Source organism: Salmo trutta, unplaced genomic scaffold (assembly GCF_901001165.1).
Source record: "Salmo trutta unplaced genomic scaffold, fSalTru1.1, whole genome shotgun sequence".
In the NCBI taxonomy this organism is placed as follows: domain Eukaryota; kingdom Metazoa; phylum Chordata; class Actinopteri; order Salmoniformes; family Salmonidae; genus Salmo; species Salmo trutta.
Window position 1 is genome coordinate 239,723 of NW_021823466.1, and position 22,407 is coordinate 262,129.

Sequence of the window (22,407 nt, forward strand, 5' to 3'; positions counted from 1 at the left end):
ACGCACATCTGGCACTCCCCCCTTGGGGTGGTTATCCGCACCGGCACGGTTGGGTACCTCTTTGTGTGTCCTCATCCCCCGTTTCGTCTTTCACCTCTTGTGTGATCCACTGCGGGTGGGCCAGGGCCACCATGCTACCGGAGTCCAGTAGAGCGTTGGTGTCGACGCCATCGATTCGTACAGGAACCATTGGAGGGGCCGTCTCGTGTGCGCCCAACAGGAGGTGACATAACTCGCCATCCGGGTTACCCCAGAGCTGGGGGATGTGGAGGGCATGGCATCGTCCTGGCTGGTTCAGCTCTACTTGAGGTTACCTGGCTCGCCACACTCATAGCATCACCTCTGATCTAGGTCCAGCAGCGGACATGGTCGTCGGTTCGTGTCGCACTTCTGCTTCACGGCCTCAGCTGGTTCCGTCCCATCAGCCCCTCGCCTCTCTCAGTGCTTTTCTTCCTCCTCCCCACATCCACTTTCTCCGCCCGGGTCCCTTTCAGCAGGTCCTGGGTGTTCTGGTGAGTTTTCACAGCGGTCAGCAATTCCTCCAGGTTCTGGGGGTTCTGCATGCTCGCCGTCTTCTTCATCAAGGATGGCAGAGCCCGAAGGTATCAATCCAGGACGACCTCATTGATTATCGGGAGGGATGGTACATCGGTCAGTAGCCAGCACTTGGTCAGGCGCACCAGGTCGCATCTGAGCACGTGGGGAGAGGGTGGAGTCAAAGGGCCAGTTGTGCACGGCGTGCGAGGCTGAATCAATAACGGCTCAGGATCTCACGTTTGAGTCCCTCATAATTCGCTGCCTGGTCGGCGTTAAAGTCGAAGTAGGCCTTCTGGAGAGATAGGGTGCCAATAGGCTGGCCCACTCTCGAAGCTGCAAAAATACGTCTCCACGTCATCTTCCTCCATTAACTTAACCAGGAACTGATTTGGGCTAGACTCCTGAGCCATCCCTGCCTTCAACTGGGCTACCTCCACTACCAGTCTGAGGTTTTGTTGGTGCTGCTCCTCCAGTGCTTGCTCCTGGAGACCCTGTTGCTTCTGCTGGCTGAGGATAAACTGAGCCACCAGCTTCTCCATGGCAATCTCCGTACGCTTGACCCCATGGCACCCAAAGCTACTGAGTTGCCTGCATTCTCCACCATATGTGGAAACATAAATCTATAGTATACATACTAAACAGACAAAGTTTGTCTCTGTAGATGATTTGTCATCTGACAAATCAACTGTAAATGTTGCTGTTCCTCAAGGCTCTGTTTTAGGACCACTATTGTTTTCACCATATATTTGAACTCTTGGTGATATCATTCGGAAACATAATGTTAACTTTCACTGCTAGGCGGACGATACACAGCTGTACATTTCGATGAAACATGGTGAAGCCCCAAAATTGCCCTCCCTGGAAGCCTGTGTTTCAGCCATAAGGAAGTGGATGGCGGCAAGTTTTCTACTTTTAAACTCGGACAAAACAGAGATGCTAGATCTAGGTCCCAAGAAACAAAGAGATCTTCTGTTGAATCTGACAATTCATCTTGATGGTTGTACAGTCGTCTCAAATAAAACTGTGAAGGACCTCGGCATTACTCTGGACCCTGATCTCTCTTTTGACGAACATATAGACTGTTTCAAGGACAGCTTTTTTCCATCTACGTAACATTGCAAAAATCTGAAACTTTCTGTCCAAAAATGATTCAGAAAAATTAATACACGCTTTTGTCACTTCTAGATTAGACTCCTGCAATGCTCTACTTTCCGGCTACCCGGATAAAGCACTAAATAAACTTCAGTTAGTGCTAAACGCGGCTGCTACAATCTTTACTAGAACCCCAAAATTGGATCATACTACTCCAGTGCTAGCCTCTCTACACTGGCTTCCTGTTAAGGCTAGGGCTGATTTCAAGGTTTTACTGCTGACCTACAAAGCATTACATGGGCTTGCTCCTACCTATCTTTCCAATTCCGTCCTGCCGTACATACCTACACGTACGCTACGGTCACAAGATGCAGGCCTCCTTACTGACCCTAGAATTTCTAAGCAAACAGCTGGAGGCAGGGCTTTCTCCTATAGAGCTAAATTTTTATGGAATGGTCTGCTTATCCATGTGAGAGACGCAGACTTGGTCTCAACCTTTAAGTCTTTTTTGAAGACTCATCTCTTCAGTAGGTCCTATGATTGAGTGTAGTATGGACCAGGAGTGTGAAGGTGAACGGAAAGGCACTAGATCAACGAACCACACTTGCTGTCTCTGCCTGGCCGGTTCCCCTATCTTCACTGGGATTCTCTGCCTCAAACCCTATTACGGGGGCTGAGTCACTGGCTTACTGGTGCTCTTCCATGCTGTCCCTAGGAGGGGTGGGTCACTTGAGTGGGTTGAGTCACTAACGTGATCTTCCTGTCCGGGTTGGTGCCCCCCCTCGGGTTTGTGCCGTATGGAAGATCTTTGTGGGCTATACTCTGCCTTGTCTCAGGATAGTAAGTTGGTGGTTGAATATATCCCTCTAGTGGTGTGGGGGCTGTGCTTTGGCAAGGTTGGTGGGGTTATATCCTGCCTGTTTGGCCCTGTCTGGGGGTATCGTCGGACGGGGCCATAGTGTCTCCCGACCCCTCCTGTTTCAGCCTCTAGTATATATGCTGCAAAAGTTTATGTGTCGGGGGGCTAGGGTCAGTCTGTTATACCTGGAGTATTTCTCCTGTCTTATCCGGTGTCCTGTGTGAATTTAGGTATGCTCTCTCTAATTCCCTCTCTCTCTTCTCTCTTTTACACCACCATGGTAGCCCACAACTCCACCAGAATGGTAGCCCTCAACTCCACCATCATGGTAGCCCACAACTCCACCACCATGGTAGCCCAGAACTCCACCACCATGGTATCCCACAACTCCACCACCATGGTAGCCCGCCACCACCACCATGGTAGCCCACAACTCCACCAGCATGGTAGCCCACAACTCCACCACCATGGTAGCCCACAGCACCAACACCACCACCACCACGGTAGCCCACAACACCACCATGGTAGCTCACAACACCACCACCATGGTAGCCCACAACACCACCACCACCACCATGGTAGCCCACAACACCATCACAGTAGCCCACAAAACCACCAGCAAGCTAAACTAAATACAGGCATTTGCCAACCAACCCAACCAGTTAATTCAAATAGTGTGCAGCAGTTTATCTGTTATGGAGGTTTCATTCACAAATAAGATGGAACAGGAAACTAGACAAGGTAAGTCAGTTACCTGCCAGTGCCTAAGTGATCATGTGTGATGAGCACTGTTTGCATAATACATTCCTCCTCTAGGGTGTTAGCCTGCTAGGTTTTCGGAAAGGGAAACTTAACAAAAGAGAAACCTATCCATTGTAATGATGCTGTTAATAGTCATGTGACTGAAATTCTTCACTCCAGGTCCTCCTGTAATTTAAGTTAATAAACCTTTAACCCTTTGACCTGTTACTCCATCTCCTCCTGTAATTTAACTGTCACACCACCATGGAAGCCCACAACTCCACCACCATGGTAGCCCACAACTCCACCACCATGGTAGCCCACAACACCACCACCACGGTAGCCCACAACTCCACCACCACGGTAGCCCACAACACCAGCACCACGGTAGTCCACAACTCCACCACCACGGTAGCCCACAACACCACCACCATGGTAGCCCAAAACAACACCACTATGGTAGCCAACAACTCCACCACCATGGTAGCCCACAACACCACCACCACCAACACCACCACCACCAACAACACCACCCTGATAGCCCACACCACCACCATGGTAGCCAACACCATCACCACCATGGTAGCCCACACCACCACCATGGTTGCCCACACCACCATGGTAGCCCACGACACCATGGTAGCCCACGACACCATGGTAGCCCACGACACCACCATGGTAGCCCACAACTCCACCACCATGGTAGCCCACAACACCACCACCACGGTAGCCCACAACACCACCACCACGGTAGTCCACAACTCCACCACCACGGTAGCCCACAACACCACCACCATGGTAGCCCAAAACAACACCAGTCTGGTAGCCAACAACTCCACCACCATGGTAGCCCACAACACCACCACCACCAACACCACCCTGATAGCCCACACCACCACAATGGTAGCCCACACCATCACCACCATGGTAGCCCACACCACCACCACCATGGTAGCCCACACCACCACCATGGTTGCCCACACCACCATGGTAGCCCACGACACCATGGTAGCCCACGACACCATGGTAGCCCACGACACCACCATGGTAGCCCACGACAACACCACCACCACCACCATGGTAGCCCACAACACCATCACAGTAGCCCACAACACCACCAGCAAGCTAAACTAAATACAGGCATTTGCCAACCAACCCAACCAGTTAATTCAAATAGTGTGCAGCAGTTTATCGGTTATGGAGGTTTCATTCACAAATACAATGGAACAGGAAACTAGACAAGGTAAGTCAGTTACCTGACAATACCTAAGTGATCATGTGTGATGACCACTGTTTGCATAATACAGTCCTCCTCTAGGGTGTTAGCCTGCTAGGTTTTCAGAAAGAGAAACTTAACTAAAGAGAAACCCATCCATTGTAATGATGCTGTAAATAGTCATGTGACTGAAACTCTTCACTCCATGTCCTCCTGTAATTGAAGATAATAAACCTTCACTGCTAAAATCACCATCACTGCCCTTTCATAGTGCAGATTTATTGTATTGGCTTTTTTGCCAATGGTAGCCCACACCCCCACCACCATGGTAGGCCACACCACCACCACCACCACCATGGTAGGCCACACCACCACCACCACCACCATGGTAGGCCACACCACCACCATGGTAGGCCACACCACCACCACCACCATGGTAGGCCACACCCACCACCACCACCATAGTAGCCCACACCACCACCACCAAGGTAGCCCACACCACCACCATCATGGTAGCCCACACCACCACCATCACCATCACGGTAGCCCACACCACCACCACCACCATCACGGTAGCCCACACCACCACCATCACGGTAGCCCACTCCACCACCATCACGGTAGACCACTCCACCACCACCACCACCATCACGGTAGCCCACTCCACCACCACCACCATCACGGTAGCCCACACCACCACCATCACGGTAGCCCACTCCACCACCACCACCATCACGGTAGCCCACTCCACCACCACCACCATCACGGTAGCCCACACCACCACCATCACGGTAGCCAACACCACCACCACATCACCAACAACACCACCATTAATCTAAAGTAAATGCCGGCCTTTTCCAACCAAAAATGCACCCTACGTAAAACCTTAACCTGCCCATAAGAAGTTAAGAACAGCAAATAGGTTTTCCCACTTCATTCTGATGAGTGGTAGTACCTCAGGAGTGTTGGAGAATTGTTTAGAATAAATAATGTTAAACAAGTGTCCGAATGTTAAAAACTGAATATCTGTCTTTTATAAAGCCAATTTGTTCATGTGATATGAGTCCTGGTGAGACTACTTCCAGACGCCTCGCTATCACCTTCCCAGCACCTTTACATCCACATTAAGGAGACTTAGGGGCCTACATGAAGAACAGGAAGTGTGTTCTTTACCCTACTTAAGGAGAAGTGCTATTGAAGCCTGTGTTAGGGTAGGTGGCAACGAGCCACGTTCGACTGATTCATTATACATAGATAAAAGTAAATGGGTAACTTGGTATAGAATTTCTTAAAGAACTCAGTTGCCAGTTATGGTTAAATATCTCCCATTGCTGTCTGAAATAACATTAGTAGTAGAGAAACGTATTCTTTTACTAACCAAATTGCAACCTCTCTGGTTTTGGAGTTGGAAAAGTTGTAATGGAAAACCTGACTAAACCTGGAGTTTTGTAGCCTTGAGTGACTTTCATGCGTAAATGGGCCTCTTGTAGAAATAACGCATCTGCTTTCAGCTTTTTCAAATGAGAGAAGACCCTAGACCTCTTGACAGGATTGTTCATTGCCTTAGTATTCCAAGATAAAAAACGTTATAGGATGAGGCCTACCTATTCCCATAATACTATTATTAGTGTTTTTAGCCATCTAAAATATTGAAATGGAAAAGGCGTGAAAACAGACCAAGCATTTGCAAAGATAACAGAGAACTGATGAAAAAAGCAAAGAAAAAAATTGGACCGAAAAAGGTCACTCCCCCTCCCCTCCCCTCCCACCCAAACCCAACGTCTCCTTCCCCAGTGAAAGCAGGTTGAAGTTTGCGCAGCTTCGGTGCATTTAAACATAAAACCTTCCTATCCTAACGCGGAGAGGCTCCATAGCACCAGTCGTGAAATACCATTTGAAAAGGCATTCACAAAACGATAAAGTAGGTCAACAGATAACCAAAACAAACACCCCGTAACAGTGAAACGGAACTGTCCTGACTCAGGGAGTCTTCAGTCAGTGCAACACGTTCAATGTGTCTTAAGGATGGCCAAATAATTGTCCCACGGTTTGTTACTCTGTTACAAAAAAGAAAAGTGGCCGAGTGTCTGTACATGTACGAAGGCTCAATAGGGTGTAATGAAGCGGTGAAAAGTCCTTCGGTAAGTTTCTAGACGAAAAGAAAGAAAAAACAACAAAAGAAAGAAATCTCAGCAAAAGCCTGGAATTGTAGCCATGCATTACTACGCCATCTAGCCAAATAAAAAGGACCTCCCAAACTTAAATGCCAACCACACAAGACAGTATTAGTCATTTTTATCAGAGTTCATTAACGTTAGTGTTTCTACCGAATAGAAAAGGAATGGCAACAGGGAGAGAAAAAAATGCCCTGCCGTAAAAGTCAAACATACCTTCGACTTAGAGGCTAGGCTATGCATGCTACCTGGTAAAAGAGTAGGTCATAGATCCAATATACGGCTCAGAAGTGACTGTCGAACCAACGCTGGGCGTCCTCGTGGGGGTCGAACTGTAGCTTCCCCGGCATGTTCAATGTGCAGACGGGCATGGAAGCAGAGTGAGAATTTCACTTTCTTCTCATGAAGTTTGCGTTTCACATCGAGGAATTTAGCTCTTTTCTTGGCCACATTCGAGCTGAAGTCAGGAAAGATGAACACCTTGCATCCGCAGAATTGTAGCTGGTCTCTGCCCTGCCTCTGGAGGATGCGCTCATTGTCACCGTAGTATGGAAAACGGACGATAAACACGCTAGACTTGGAGTTGTCGTCTCCGCCCGCTGGGGAGGGGCCAATGCGGTGGGCTCTATCTTGCTTCAGGGATGATGGAACGATGGCCCTGATCCAGCACATCCGCAAAGAATTCTGACGTGAACTTAACTGAGTCCCCTACTTCACGTTTCTCTGGTAAACCAACAACACGAAGATTGCAATGGTGAAAACGGGATTCCAGGTCATCGGTCTTGTTAATCAGCTTTTGGTTTTCAGGGCTCAGACGGGCGACCGTTTTCTCAACGGCTACTATGCGGTCACTGTGGTCACACAGGTCATGTTCAAAGCCGTCAATTCGGCGGCCTTGTTCGTCCGCAGCGGCTCGGACACCATCCAGGACGGCGGAGAAGGGGCCCAGAGCAGCATCGATGGCAGTTTTGTGCTGAGTGGCAATGGTAGCTGTAATTTCCGAGACCAGAACCGTACGGAGGTTCTGAAGATCTATGGGTAGTGTGAGGCTCTGTAACAGTTGGACTGGAGTCGGCGCCATTACCATTCACGTTTGCCGTCACGGTTGAAACATTAGTTACAGGTCTTCTGCTCCTCAGGTCGTGTGACATTTGAATCAAAAAGGTAACTTACGAACTCACCAATCAAACACGATATGTAAGAAAGTGGAACGCAAAGTACAAATTTGGAAAAATTAACTAATACGTAGGAGCTTTGGCCACAAGCTTCTTCTCCATTCACCTGCTAAACCGGAACTCCCCTCTTGTATTTTAACTGAGTAAACATTTAAACCTTTGACCCGTTATTCCATGTCCTCCTGCAATTTAACTGACACACCACCGTAGTTGCCCACACCACCACCATCATAGTAGCCCACACCACCACCACCATGATAGCGCACACCACCACCACCATAGTAGACCACACCACCACCATCACAGTAGCCCACACCACCACCACCATCACGGTAGCCCACACCACCACCATCACAGTAGCCCACACCACCACCATCACAGTAGCCCACACCACCACCACCATGATAGCCCACACCACCACCACCATGATAGCCCACACCACCAACACCACCACCACCACCATGGTAGCCGACACCACCACCACCATGATAGCCCACACCACCACCACCATGATAGCCTACACCACCACCACCATGATAGCACACACCACCACCATCACCCCCACCACCACCACCACCACCATGATAGCCCACACCACCACCATCACAGTAGCCCACACCACCACAACCATGATTGCGCACACCACCACCACCATAGTAGACCACACCACCACCATCACAGTAGCCCACACCACAACCACCATCACGGTAGCCCACACCACCACCACCATCACAGTAGCCCACACCACCACCACCATCACAGTAGCCCACACCACCACCACCATGATAGCCCACACCACCACCACCATGATAGCCCACACCACCACCACCATGGTAGCCCACACCACCAACACCACCACCACCACCATGATAGCCCACACCACCACCACCATGATAGCACACACCACCACCATCACCCCCACCACCACCACCACCATGATAGCCCAAACCACCACCATGGTAGCCCACACCACCACCATCACCCCCACCACCACCACCACCACCATGGTAGCCCACACCACAACCACCACCATGGTAGCCCACACCACCACCACCACCATGGTAGCCCACACCACCACCATCACCCCCACCACCACCACCACCACCATGGTAGCCCACACCACCACCACCACCATGGTAGCCCACACCACCACCACGGTAGTAACCCATTTCTGACTGTATTATTTTCATATAGGATTTCCCATAAACTAGTCTAGACCTGCTCAGCAAGTCACCATAAAGAGATTAGGGAGATGACATATTGAAAGGGAAACTTAACGAAATGTAAACCCTTCCATTGTAATGATGCTATAAATAGTCCTGTGACTGAAACTCTTCACTTAGAAAGACATCGTATCCGAGAAGAAGCACATCATGGGTATCCAGGGTTTGGCCAGATTTATAGATGATCATGGAGCGATTTTAACAGATGATCAGTTCAGAAACAGCAAGCTGATAATAGATGGTACTTATCTTTACCACTCTCTTTATTTTAACTCATGTGTGGATCAGCAGCATGGAGGGGATTATGATGATTTTGAGGACCAGGTCTGCAAGTTCTTTAAGGCTCTGAGAGATTGTGGCATTGAACCTTATGTGATTATACATGGAGGCTCTGACTTTTCCGATAAAAAGTTTGAAACTCAACTCCACCACGTTCAATCAAGGATCAACACAGCCAACAACTTGTCCAAGGGGCTTCAGGGGAGCGGTTTACTACCAATCCTCATCAAACAAGTCTTCAAACAGGTCCTCTCCAGCCTGAAGGTGCCATTCGCACAGTGCATCTTTGAAGCAGACCAAGAAATAGCCTCCTTGGCTGAAAGGTGGAACTGTCCAGTCATGTCCAATAACAGTGACTTTTATATTTTTGACATCCAGGCAGGATATCTGCCCTTCTTCCATTTTCAGTGGCAGAACGCATCGACGCAACGCTGGAGTTCTCAAAATTACATCCCCTGCAAGCGGTACACCACAACAAGCTTCTGCAGACACTTCAACATCAACAGACAGCTTCTCCCAGTCTTTGCTGCCATCGCAGGAATCGACTATGTCAACTTGGATAAGATTTGCTTTCCCATTAGGTGGGAAGACAACCTGCCGATGGAACCCAATCGAAATCCAAGTAAGAATCCCCGAGCTGACATGGTAAAAATCTGTCGTTCTGCCCCTGAATAAGGCAGTTAACCCACTGTTCTTAAGCTGTCATTGTAAATAAGAATTTGTTCTGAACTGACTTGCCTAGTTAAATAAAATAATAATAATTTAAAAAAAAAAATATATATATATATATATATATACATGTATTGGCCTCATGGTGAAATCCCTGAGCGATTTCCTTCCTCTCCAACAACTGAGTTAGGAAGGATGCCTGTATCTTTATAGTGACTGGGTGTATTGATACACCATCCAAAGTGTCATTGATAACTTCACCAAAGGGATATTCAATGTCTGCTTTATTTTATATATACAGTTGAAGTCGGAAGTTTACATACACTTAGGTTGGAGTCATTAAAACTTGTTTTTCAACCACTCCACAAATGTATTGTTAACAAATTATAGTTTTGGCAAGTCGGTAAGGACATCTACTTTGTGCGTGACATAAGTAATTTTTCCAACAATTGTTTACAGACAGATTATTTCACTTATAATTCATTGTATCACAATTCCAGAGGGTCAGAAGTTTACATAAACTAAGTTGACTGTGCCTTTAATCAGCTTGGAAAATTCCAGAAAAATATGTCATGGCTTTAGAAGCTTCTGATAGGCTAATTGACATCATTTGAGTCAATTGGAGGTGTACCTGTGGATGTATTTCAAGGCCTACCTTCAAACGCAGTGCCTCTTTGCTTGACATCATGGGAAAATCAAAAGAAATCAGCCAAGATCTCAGAAGAAAATTGTAGACCTCCACAAGTCTGGTTCATCCTTGGGAGCAATTTCCAAACAGCTGAAGGTACCACGTTCATCTGTACAAATAATAGTACGCAAGTATAAACACCATGGGACAACACAGCCGTCATACCGCTCAGGAAGGAGACGCGCTTTGTCTCCTAGAGATGAACGTACTTTGGTGAGAAATGTGCAAATCAATCCCAGAACAACAGCAAAGGACCTTGTGAAGATGCTGGAGGAAACAGGTAGAAAGTATCTATATCCACAGTTAAACGAGTCCTATATCGACAAACCTGAAAGGCCGCTCAGCAAGGAGAAGCCACTGCTCCAAAACCACCATAAAAAAGCCAGACTACGGTTTGCAACTGCACATGGGAACAAAGATCGTACATTTTGGAGAAATGTCCTCTGGTCTGATGAAACAAAAATAGAATTGTTTAGCCATAATGACCATCGTTATGTTTGGAGGATAAAGGGGGACGCTTGCAAGCCGAAGAACACCATCCCAACCGTGAAGCAGCATCATGTCGTGGTGGTGCTTTGCTGCAGGAGGGACTGGTGCAGTTCACAGAATAGATGACTTCATGAGGAAGGAAAATTATGTGGATATATTGAAGCAACATCTCAAGACATCAGTCAGGAAGTTAAAGCTTGATCGCAAATGGGTCTTCCAAATGGACATTGACCCCAAGCATACTTCCAAAGTTGTGGCAAAATGCTTAAGGACAACAAAGTCAAGGTATTGGAGTGGCCATCACAAAACCCTGACCTCAATATCATAGAAAATTTGTGGACAGAACTGAAAAAGCGTGTGCGAGCAAGGAGGCCTACAAACCTGATTCTGTTACACCAGCTCTGTCAGGAGGAATGGGCCAAAATTCACCCAACTTATTGTGGGAAGCTTGTGGAAGGCTACCTGAAATGTTTGATCCAAGTTAAACAATTTAAAGGCAATGCCAACAAATACTAATTGAGTGTATGTAAACTTCTGACCCACTGGGAATGTTGTGAAAGAAATAAAAGCTGAAATAAATAATTATCTCTACTATTATTCTGACATTTCACATTCTTAAAATAAAGTGGTGATCCTAACTGACCTAAGACAGGGAATGTTTCGGATTAAATGTCAGGAATTATGAAAAAGTGAGTTTAAATGTATTTGGCTAAGGTGTATGTAAACGTCTGATGTAAACTGTATATGTTTGTGCTTGGGAAGGGGTTGTCTTTTTCAACAAGCTGCTGAAATGGCTGGCCAGTTTCCAGGAGCAGCAGGAGGCCTTGGACAATGTGCCCAGACTCATCGTTTCTAGGAACAACCAACACAACATGGATTCTGCCCTCCAGGCCCTCTCTCTGAGCACAGAGACATACCAGCTTCAACCGGGTTGCCTGGAGCGGTTCTTCATTAAAGACAAGGCTCCTGATCCCAGCCATCTCCCAGACCATCTGAGTGTCCTTCCAGACTGGACCCTGCTGCCGTTGATGAAGGGGACACTTTCGTCCAGCATAATACACATTCTGCAGCTGAGGCCAGTGATTCAAGGTGTCCAAGTGGAAGATCACAGCTTCCCCAGCGGGAACAACACCTCTCGGCCGGTACGGCAGGTAGTCTTCGGGCTGCTGCTGGGTGAGAGGAGGGAAGTAGAGGAGTATGACAGGGAAGGCATTAACCTGACCAGCAGCATGGTTAAAGCCATCCTGCCCAGAGCTGCACAACAAATGCAGCTAGACATGCTGAATCAGGTATGTATACATGTGGTATAGTATACAGTATATCAGGTATGTAGACATGTGATATAGTATATCAGGTATGTATACATGTGACATAGTATACAGGTATCAGGTATGTATACATGTGATATAGTATACAGTATTTCAGATATGTATACATGTGTTATAGTATACTATATTTCAGGTATGTATACATGTGATATAGTAGACAGTATATCAGGTATGTATACATGTGATATAGTATACAGGATATCAGGTATGTAGACATGTGATATAGTATACAGTATATCAGGTATGTAGACATGTGATATAGTATACAGTATATCAGGTATGTATACATGTGATATAGCATACAGTATATCAGGTATGTATACATGTGATATAGTATACAGTATATCAGGTATGTATACATGTGATATAGTATACAGTATATCAGGTATGTAGACATGTGATATAGTATACAGTATATCAGGTATGTATACATGTGATATAGTATACAGTATATCAGGTATGTAGACATGTGATATAGTATATAGTATATCAGGTATGTAGACATGTGATATAGTATACAGTATATCAGGTATGTATACATGTGATATAGTAGACAGTATATCAGGTATGTATACATGTGATATAGTATACAGTATATCAGGTATGTATACATGTGATATAGTATATCAGGTATGTATACATGTGATACAGTATATCAGGTATGTATACATGTGATATAGTATATCAGGTATGTACACATGTGATACAGTATATCAGGTATGTATACATGTGATACAGTATATCAGGTATGTATACATGTGATATAGTATATCAGGTATGTATACATGTGATATAGTATATCAGGTATGTATACATGTGATATAGTAGACAGTATATCAGGTATGTAGACGTGTGATATAGTATATCAGGTATGTATACATGTGATATAGTATATCAGGTATGTATACATGTGATATAGTATATCAGGTATGTATACATGTGATCTAGTATAGAGTATATCAGGTATGTATACATGTGATATAGTATATCAGGTATGTATACATGTGATATAGTATATCAGGTATGTATACATGTGATACAGTATATCAGGTATGTATACATGTGATCAAGTATACAGTATATCAGGTATGTATACATGTGATATAGTATATCAGGTATGTATACATGTGATACAGTATATCAGGTATGTATACATGTGATATAGTATATCAGGTATGTATACATGTGATATAGTATATCAGGTATGTATACATGTGATACAGTATATCAGGTATGTATACATGTGATATAGTATATCAGGTATGTATACATGTGATACAGTATATCAGGTATCTATATATGTGATATAGTATATCAGGTATGTATACATGTGATATAGTATATCAGGTATGTATACATGTGATACAGTATTTCAGGTATGTATACATGTGATACAGTATATCAGGTATGTATACATGTGATATAGTATATCAGGTATGTATACATGTGATATAGTATATCAGGTATGTATACATGTGATATAGTATAACAGGTATGTATACATGTGATATAGTATATCAGGTATGTATACATGTGATATAGTATATCAGGTATGTATACATGTGATATAGTATATCAGGTATGTATACATGTGATATAGTATATCAGGAATGTATACATGTGATATAGTATATCAGGTATGTATACATGTGATATAGTATATCAGGTATGTATACATGTGATATAGTATATCAGGTATGTATACATGTGATATAGTATATCAGGTATGTATACATGTGATATAGTATACAGTATATCAGGTATGTATACATGTGATATAGTATACAGTATATCAGGTATGTAGACATGTGATATAGTATATAGTATATCAGGTATGTAGACATGTGATATAGTATACAGTATATCAGGTATGTATACATGTGATATAGTAGACAGTATATCAGGTATGTATACATGTGATATAGTATACAGTATATCAGGTATGTATACATGTGATATAGTATATCAGGTATGTATACATTTGATACAGTATATCAGGTATGTATACATGTGATATAGTATATCAGGTATGTATACATGTGATACAGTATATCAGGTATGTATACATGTGATACAGTATATCAGGTATGTATACATGTGATATAGTATATCAGGTATGTATACATGTGATATAGTATATCAGGTATGTATACATGTGATATAGTAGACAGTATATCAGGTATGTAGATGTGTGATATAGTATATCAGGTATGTATACATGTGATATAGTATATCAGGTATGTATACATGTGATATAGTATATCAGGTATGTATACATGTGATCTAGTATACAGTATATCAGGTATGTATACATGTGATATAGTATATCAGGTATGTATACATGTGATATAGTATATCAGGTATGTATACATGTGATACAGTATATCAGGTATGTATACATGTGATCTAGTATACAGTATATCAGGTATGTATACATGTGATATAGTATATCAGGTATGTATACATGTGATACAGTATATCAGGTATGTATACATGTGATATAGTATATCAGGTATGTATACATGTGATATAGTATATCAGGTATGTATACATGTGATACAGTATATCAGGTATGTATACATGTGATATAGTATATCAGGTATGTATACATGTGATATAGCATATCAGGTATGTATACATGTGATACAGTATATCAGGTATCTATACATGTGATATAGTATATCAGGTATGTATACATGTGATATAGTATATCAGGTATGTATACATGTGATACAGTATTTCAGGTATGTATACATGTGATACAGTATATCAGGTATGTATACATGTGATATAGTATATCAGGTATGTATACATGTGATACAGTATATCAGGTATGTATACATGTGATATAGTATAACAGGTATGTATACATGTGATATAGTATATCAGGTATGTATACATGTGATATAGTATATCAGGTATGTATACATGTGATATAGTATATCAGGTATGTATACATGTGATATAGTATATCAGGAATGTATACATGTGATATAGTATATCAGGTATGTATACATGTGATATAGTATATCAGGTATGTATACATGTGATATAGTATATCAGGTATGTATACATGTGATATAGTATATCAGGTATGTATTCATGTGATATAGTATATCAGGTATGTATACATGTGATATAGTATACAGTATATCAGGTATGTATACATGTGATATAGTATATCAGGTATGTATACATGTGATATAGTATACAGTATATCAGGTATGTATACATGTGATATAGTATATCAGGTATGTATACATGTGATATAGTATATCAGGTATGTATACATGTGATATAGTATATCAGGTATGTATACATGTGATATAGTATATCAGGTATGTATACATGTGATATAGTATATCAGGTATGTATACATGTGATATAGTATATCAGTTATGTATACATGTGATATAGTATATCAGTTATGTATACATGTGATATAGTATATCAGGTTATGTATACATGTGATATAGTATATCAGGTATGTATACATGTGATATAGTATATCAGGTATGTATACATGTGATATAGTATATCAGGTATGTATACATGTGATATAGTATATCAGGTATGTATACATGTGATATAGTATACAGTATATCAGGTATGTATACATGTGATATAGTATATCAGGTATGTATACATGTGATATAGTATATCAGGTATGTATACATGTGATATAGTATATCAGGTATGTATACATGTGATATAGTATATCAGGTATGTATACGTGTGGTATAGTATACAGTATATCAGGTATGTATACATGTGATATAGTATACAGTATAATATAAACATGTTGCTCTTGATTCTGTAATTAATTCTCATGCTCTTGTTCTGTTTCTTAGGCTCCACATTCAGTGCGGCTTGAGGTGTTTTTGGAAACCCTTGGTGTGTCCCAGTCCACTTTGAATGGTCTCCCATCTCATCTGGAACTTCCTGTGGCTGTTACCTACTACTGGCTGAGGCACGCCCATCCCCAACCAGACCATCCTCTCCTACAGGCCCTGCTACTAGGACTGGTGTATGGAGAGCTCTGCAGACAGAGGAAGAGCCAGAGAGGTATGGACCAGAATATGAACGGAAACACACATACAGGCACACACAACTTAGAATGTATAAATAAAGTCCGTGAAGTGCAGCCAATGACTCCTCTCTTTTTTGTGTATCAGGGTTTATAGAGGAGGGACCAGTGTTGGAGAGGCTGAGAGGGCTGATTCAGAGAGGTGCTAGTAACCTTGACCTGGCTGTGGCCCACGCCTATAGCCAATGGCAGCGCTGCATGAGGGATGTCCTTGACCTGAACCAACTGCTGTGCTTCCCTCTACCTGAGCCTCAGATTGCATGGTAACATGTCACTTCCTAAAACAACCCTAACCACTAACCTCTAACCTCTACAGTAGACCAGTAGTATTCCTTTACATTTTATTCTAGCCCAGCAGCAACACAGCTAATTCAACCCTCTGTTGTTTCCCTGTTGGAGTCTAGGCTGTACAGGGGAACTCTGGTGCACCAGCTTGTGGACGAACTGAGAGGGGTGGTGACCCCGGATTCTCTCCTGATGGAAGACCCTTCCTCTGGGCAGCTGTACAGAGCCATGCTGGAAGCCATACTCAACTCCCAGGAAACTGAGGCCACTGGACAACCTGACGGCCCCTCCGCAGATTCTGGTGCTGGAGGAAGAAGATTTTGATGATGATGATGATGATGATGATGATGATGGAGTAGGTTGTAATGAAGTCCCAATGTCCCGCCACAAGAGGAAGGAAACATTCATCAAAGCTCTGTTGAGTTATAGCTATAGGGACCACTATATAGGGACCACTATATAGGGACCACTATATAGGGACCACTATATAGGGACCACTATATAGGGACCACTAAACACCTGTTGAGTTATATACTGTTTTCTGTGACAGTTTAGTGACAGAGGGCATAGGTAGGAAGGCCCCACTTGCATACACTCATACCCATGAAGAAGTTTCACTTTCATTGACATTGATTAAAGAAACTAAGAAAAGGGAGATTAAATTAATTGTGACTGAGGTTTATTGAAATGATAATTAAATGTTAAATATGTTAAAGCTTGAAAACATTGTGAAATATTAAAAGGGGATTAAAGTAGTGTAGTAAAATGGTTAAGAATGTTATAGTGTTGTTTGCTGTAAGGTGTGATGCATATAGACTGTTTGTTAGGCTTAGAGGAGGAGGTTGATAAATGTAATAGTGTTGGAGTGTTTAAAATGTTTTATGTTTAATATATAATGGGAGTAATACGTTAGGCTGGAGTAGGATTAGAACTGAGTGGAATAAGAAACCTTCATGTTTTATAAATGTATGTTTTAACAGTGACTGATAATGAAGTATACTAAGGCTGGAATAGGAAATCCCAGGTCAGAACAGCCAGGCAGGAGACAGACGTCCTGTTGACGGGCATGTTGTGCTCAGGTGAGGAAAAGGTGGGGGTTAGTTGGTGCTGACAAAACACCTTTTGAGCGATGGCTGCATTCGGTGTCATTGGAGCAGGAGTTAGCCACAGTGAGTTAGCAGAAAGGAAGACTGAGCGTATAAAGGAAGGGTACCACCTCTCTTTGAGCTAGAAGAACCTGTCGACTGCTGGAACAAGATTTTTGCTTTTGCTTTTTAGCTAGAGATATATTTAGGTTTTTATTATACTTATATTTTTAGGTTGCTGGAAGAAAGTTTTTGCTGGAACTTTTTAGCTCTATATCTAGATATTTATTATACTTATATTTAGATTTTTACTACACAAATAACATTTTATTGGCACATCCCACTAAGGGTTTAGTTAAGGGCGCTGGAGGCATCTATAAAGTTAATTCATGGTTGATTTGAACTTATCATTGATTTGTGATATTGATTTGGGATTGGTTGATTGATCTGGGATTTTTTATGTCTGTTTCTGGAACTTTAAATAAACTAGCTTTATTGTTCTGAAACCCAGTGTCATCAATGAGTCATACTAGTCATGCTTGTCTTTTTTTCTCCAGGTTTCTGAAATAGACCTGATTAATGGAGTATTTTTAGCATCTGGCTAGTTAGTCTATCGGGAACCTGAGTTGCTGGTATAAAGGATGCTGAGACCCAACTATAGGTACTGAGTGCATTGGTAGGAGTCGTAAGAGGGGCGTCTCTGGGCTAAGCCAACCCAGGGGAGGGCAGCCCACTCAGTGTGCTGAGGTTGAAACTCTGGCCCGGACGATCCTGAAAAGGCGCCGGGTTTATAGGTACAGGGTGAGGGAGCAAAGGCACTCGACTTTGGGGATATCCCACTTTACCGTAAGCCCCTTACAGTTCAGTTTGAGGAACAGTCCCTAGCTATATACTAGGTCAGTAGAATACTGACCTGCCATTGGGTAGGCAGGGGCGAGTTCAATTGTTAAATCCTGCCTACGTGGTATTTTAGTTTTGACAGTACCTTAAATAAGGATCTGCCCCTTTTTTTAAAAATGTTCTCCTAAAATGACATACCCAAATCTAACTGCCTGTTGCTCAGGCCCTGAAGCAAGGATATCCATATTCTTGGTACCATTTGAAAGGAAACGCTTTGATGTTTGTGGAAATATGAAAGGAATGTAGGAGAATATAACACAATAGATCTGGTAAAAGATAATACAAAGAAAAAAACCAAACGTTATTTTGTATTTTTTGTACCATCACCTTTGAAATGCAAGAGAAAGCTAAGGACCCTGGGACTAAACACCTTCCTCTGCAATTGGATCCTGGACTTCCCCAGGTGGTAAGTTTTATTTATTTAGTTTTTAAAAATGTATTTAACCTTTATTTAACTAGGTAAGTCAGTTAAGAACAAATTCTTATTTACAATTACGGCCTACCCCAAACCTGGATGATGCTGGGCCAACTGTGCGCCACCCTATGGGACTCTCTATTACGGCCGGTTATGATACAGCCTGGAATTGAAACAGGGACTGTAGTGACGCCTCTAGTACTGAGATGCAGTGCCTTAGACCGCTGCGCCACTCGGGAGCCCTAAAAGGGTAGGCAACAACACATCTGCCGCACTGATCCTCAACATGGGGGCCCCTCAGGGGTGCATGCTTAATCCCCTCCTGTACTGTCCCTGCTCACCCACGACTGCGTGGCCAAGCACGACTCCAACACCATCATTAAGTATGCTGGCGACACAACGGTGAGACAGCCTATAGGGAGGTGGTCAGAGACCTTACAGTGTGGTGCCAGGACAACAACCTCTCCCTCAACGTGAGCAAGTCAGAGTTGATTGTGGACTATAGGAAAAAGAGGACCGAGCATGCCCCCATTCTCATCGACGGTGCTGTAGTGGAGCGGGTCGAAAGCTTCAAGTTTCTTGGTGTCCACATCACCAACAACTTATTATGGTCCAAACACACCAAGACAGTCGTGAAGAGGGCATGACAATGCCTATTCACCCTCAGGAGACTGAAAAGATTTGGCATGGGTCCATAGATCCTCAAAAAGTTTTACAGCTGCACCATTGAGAGCATCCTGATCGGTTGCATCACCCCCTGGTATGGCAACTGCTTGGCATCCGACCATAAGGCGCTATCGAGGGTAATGCGTATGGCCCAGTACATCAAGCTTCCTGCCATCCAGGACCTCTATACTAGGCAGTGTCAGAGTAAGGCCCAAAAATTATCAAAGACTCCAGTCACCCAAGTCATAGACTGTTCTCTCTGCTACCGCACAGCAAGTGGTACCAGAGCGCCAAGTCTAGGTCCAAAAGGTTACCTCGACTAACCTGTAACCCTGCACATTGAATCGGTATCAGTACCACCTGTATATAGCCTCGTTATTGTTATTGTTTAACTGAGAAGAAACACTCTGTGGGAGGAGTCAGCCACTAAGCCGCAATCCAATTTTCAACCAGACCCTTTCTCCCTATCCCTTTGCCTTTCCCCTCTCTCTCTTTATCTCTCTCCCTCTCTCTCTCTCCCTTTCTCTCTCTCTTTCTATCTCCCTCTCTCTCTCTCCCTTTCTCTCTCTCTCTCTCTCTCTCTCCCTCTCTCTCACTTTCTCTCTCTCTCCCTTTCTCTCTCTCTCCCCACTGTTTCTCTCTCAACTGTTCTCTCTCTCCCACCCCTGTCTCTCCCTCTGTCCCCCCTCTCTCTCTATCCCTCTCTCACTATCCCTCTCTTTCTCTCTCTTTCTCTCTCTTTCTCTCTCTGTCTGTTTCTGTCTCTCTCTCTAACCTTCCCATCTCTCTAATTAAACCACAGCTATTTCACGTCTGCTACTCTACAACTGAGGAGAAATTAGCCTATGAGGTCAGAGAGAGTTCAGAATAAAAGTTTAGTTTGGAGGACATACTTCCTGTTTCCTGGGCTGTGTCCCAAATACCAACCTATTCCAACCCTATTGCCTCTCATCACCAAATCAGCCAGCCCCCAATCCCCCCATCCCAGCTCAGGTATATACCAGCCCCCTAGTCTCTCAGTGCCAGAAATATGTGTCTCTAATATGGTCATACATTTGGCAGGAGGTTAGGAAGTGCAGCTCAGTTTCCACCTCATTTTGTGGGCAGTGTGCACATAGCCTGTCTTCTCTTGAGAGCCAGGTCGGCCTATGGCAGCCTTTCTCAATAGCAAGGCTATGCTCACTGAGTCTGTACATGGTCAAGGATTTTCTTAATTTATGGTCAGGTATTCTGCCACTGTTTATGACCAGATTGCATTCTAGTTTGCTCAGTTTTTGGTTGATTCTTTCCAGTGTGGCAAATACAAAAATATAAACGCAACACGCAATAATTTGAAAGATTTTTACTGAGTTACAGTTCATATAAGGAAATAAGTCAATTGAAATAAATTCATTAGGCCCTAATCTATGGATTTCACATGACTGGGCAGGGCACATCCAGCCAATCAGAAGTAGTTTTCCCTCACTAAAAGGCTTTATTACAGACATAAATACTCCTCAGCACCCCCTCACCCCCATTATAGCATCCTGCAGGTGAAGAAGCTGGATGTGGAGGTCCTGGGCTGGCGTGGTTACACATGGTCTGCGGTTGTGAGGCTGGTTGGACGTTCTGCCAAATTCTCTACCATGACGTTGGAGGCGGCTTATGGATGTAAATCTCTCATGGCTCAACGTGGAAGAGAGATTGACATGCTGAATCCCCCGAGCTGTCTGTTTAAACTACTAGCACACAGCTTGGACACCCATGCATACCCCACAAGACATGCCACCAGAGGTCTCTTCACAGTCCTCAAGTCCAGAACAGACTATGGGAGGTGCACAGTACTACATAGAGACATGACTACATGGAACTCTATTCCACATCAGGTAACTGAGACACACAGTAGAATCAGATTTTAAAAAACGGATAAAAATACACCTTATGGAACAGCGGGGACTGTGAAGAAACACACACACAGGCACAGACACACATACACATGATAAGACACACACTCTACACGTACACATGGATGTTGTATTGTAGATATGTGATAGTGGAGTAGTGGCCTGAGGGAACACACTACATGTATTGTAGATATGTGATAGTGGAGTAGTGGCCTGAGGGAACACGCTACATGTATTGTAGATATGTGATAGTGGAATAGTGGCCTGAGGGAACATGCTACATGTATTGTGTAAAGTGTTATGAAATGTAATGTAATATTTTAAACTGTATATAACTGCTTTAATGTTGTTGGACTACAGGAAGAGTAGTTTTTGCCTTGGCAGGAACAAATTGGGATCCTTAATAAATCCAAATACAAAAGGTAGACAAATGAACATTGAATTCTCTGGTTATAGCTCTGGTGGACATTCCTGAAGTCATCATGACAATTACACGCTCTGTGGCATAGTGTTGTGTGACAAAACTGCACATTTTAGAGTGGCCTTTTATTTGCCTCCAGCACAAGGTGCACCTGTGTAATGATCATGCTGTTTAATCAGCTTCTTGATATGCCAC

At 43.6% G+C, this 22,407-nt stretch overlaps 1 protein-coding gene across 1 annotated transcript; it reads left to right on the plus strand.

Annotated features, from left to right (window-relative positions):
- The first annotated feature begins 9,137 nt into the window (after positions 1 to 9,137).
- On the plus strand, positions 9,138 to 18,433 carry LOC115191075 (protein asteroid homolog 1-like). Its single transcript, XM_029749072.1, has 5 exons — positions 9,138 to 9,918; positions 11,905 to 12,431; positions 16,322 to 16,535; positions 16,646 to 16,820; positions 16,962 to 18,433. Exons 1-5 carry the CDS (start codon positions 9,168 to 9,170, stop codon positions 17,164 to 17,166), a joined length of 1,872 nt encoding a protein of 623 aa, XP_029604932.1. The 5' UTR covers positions 9,138 to 9,167; the 3' UTR covers positions 17,167 to 18,433.
- Positions 18,434 to 22,407: the final 3,974 nt, after the last annotated feature.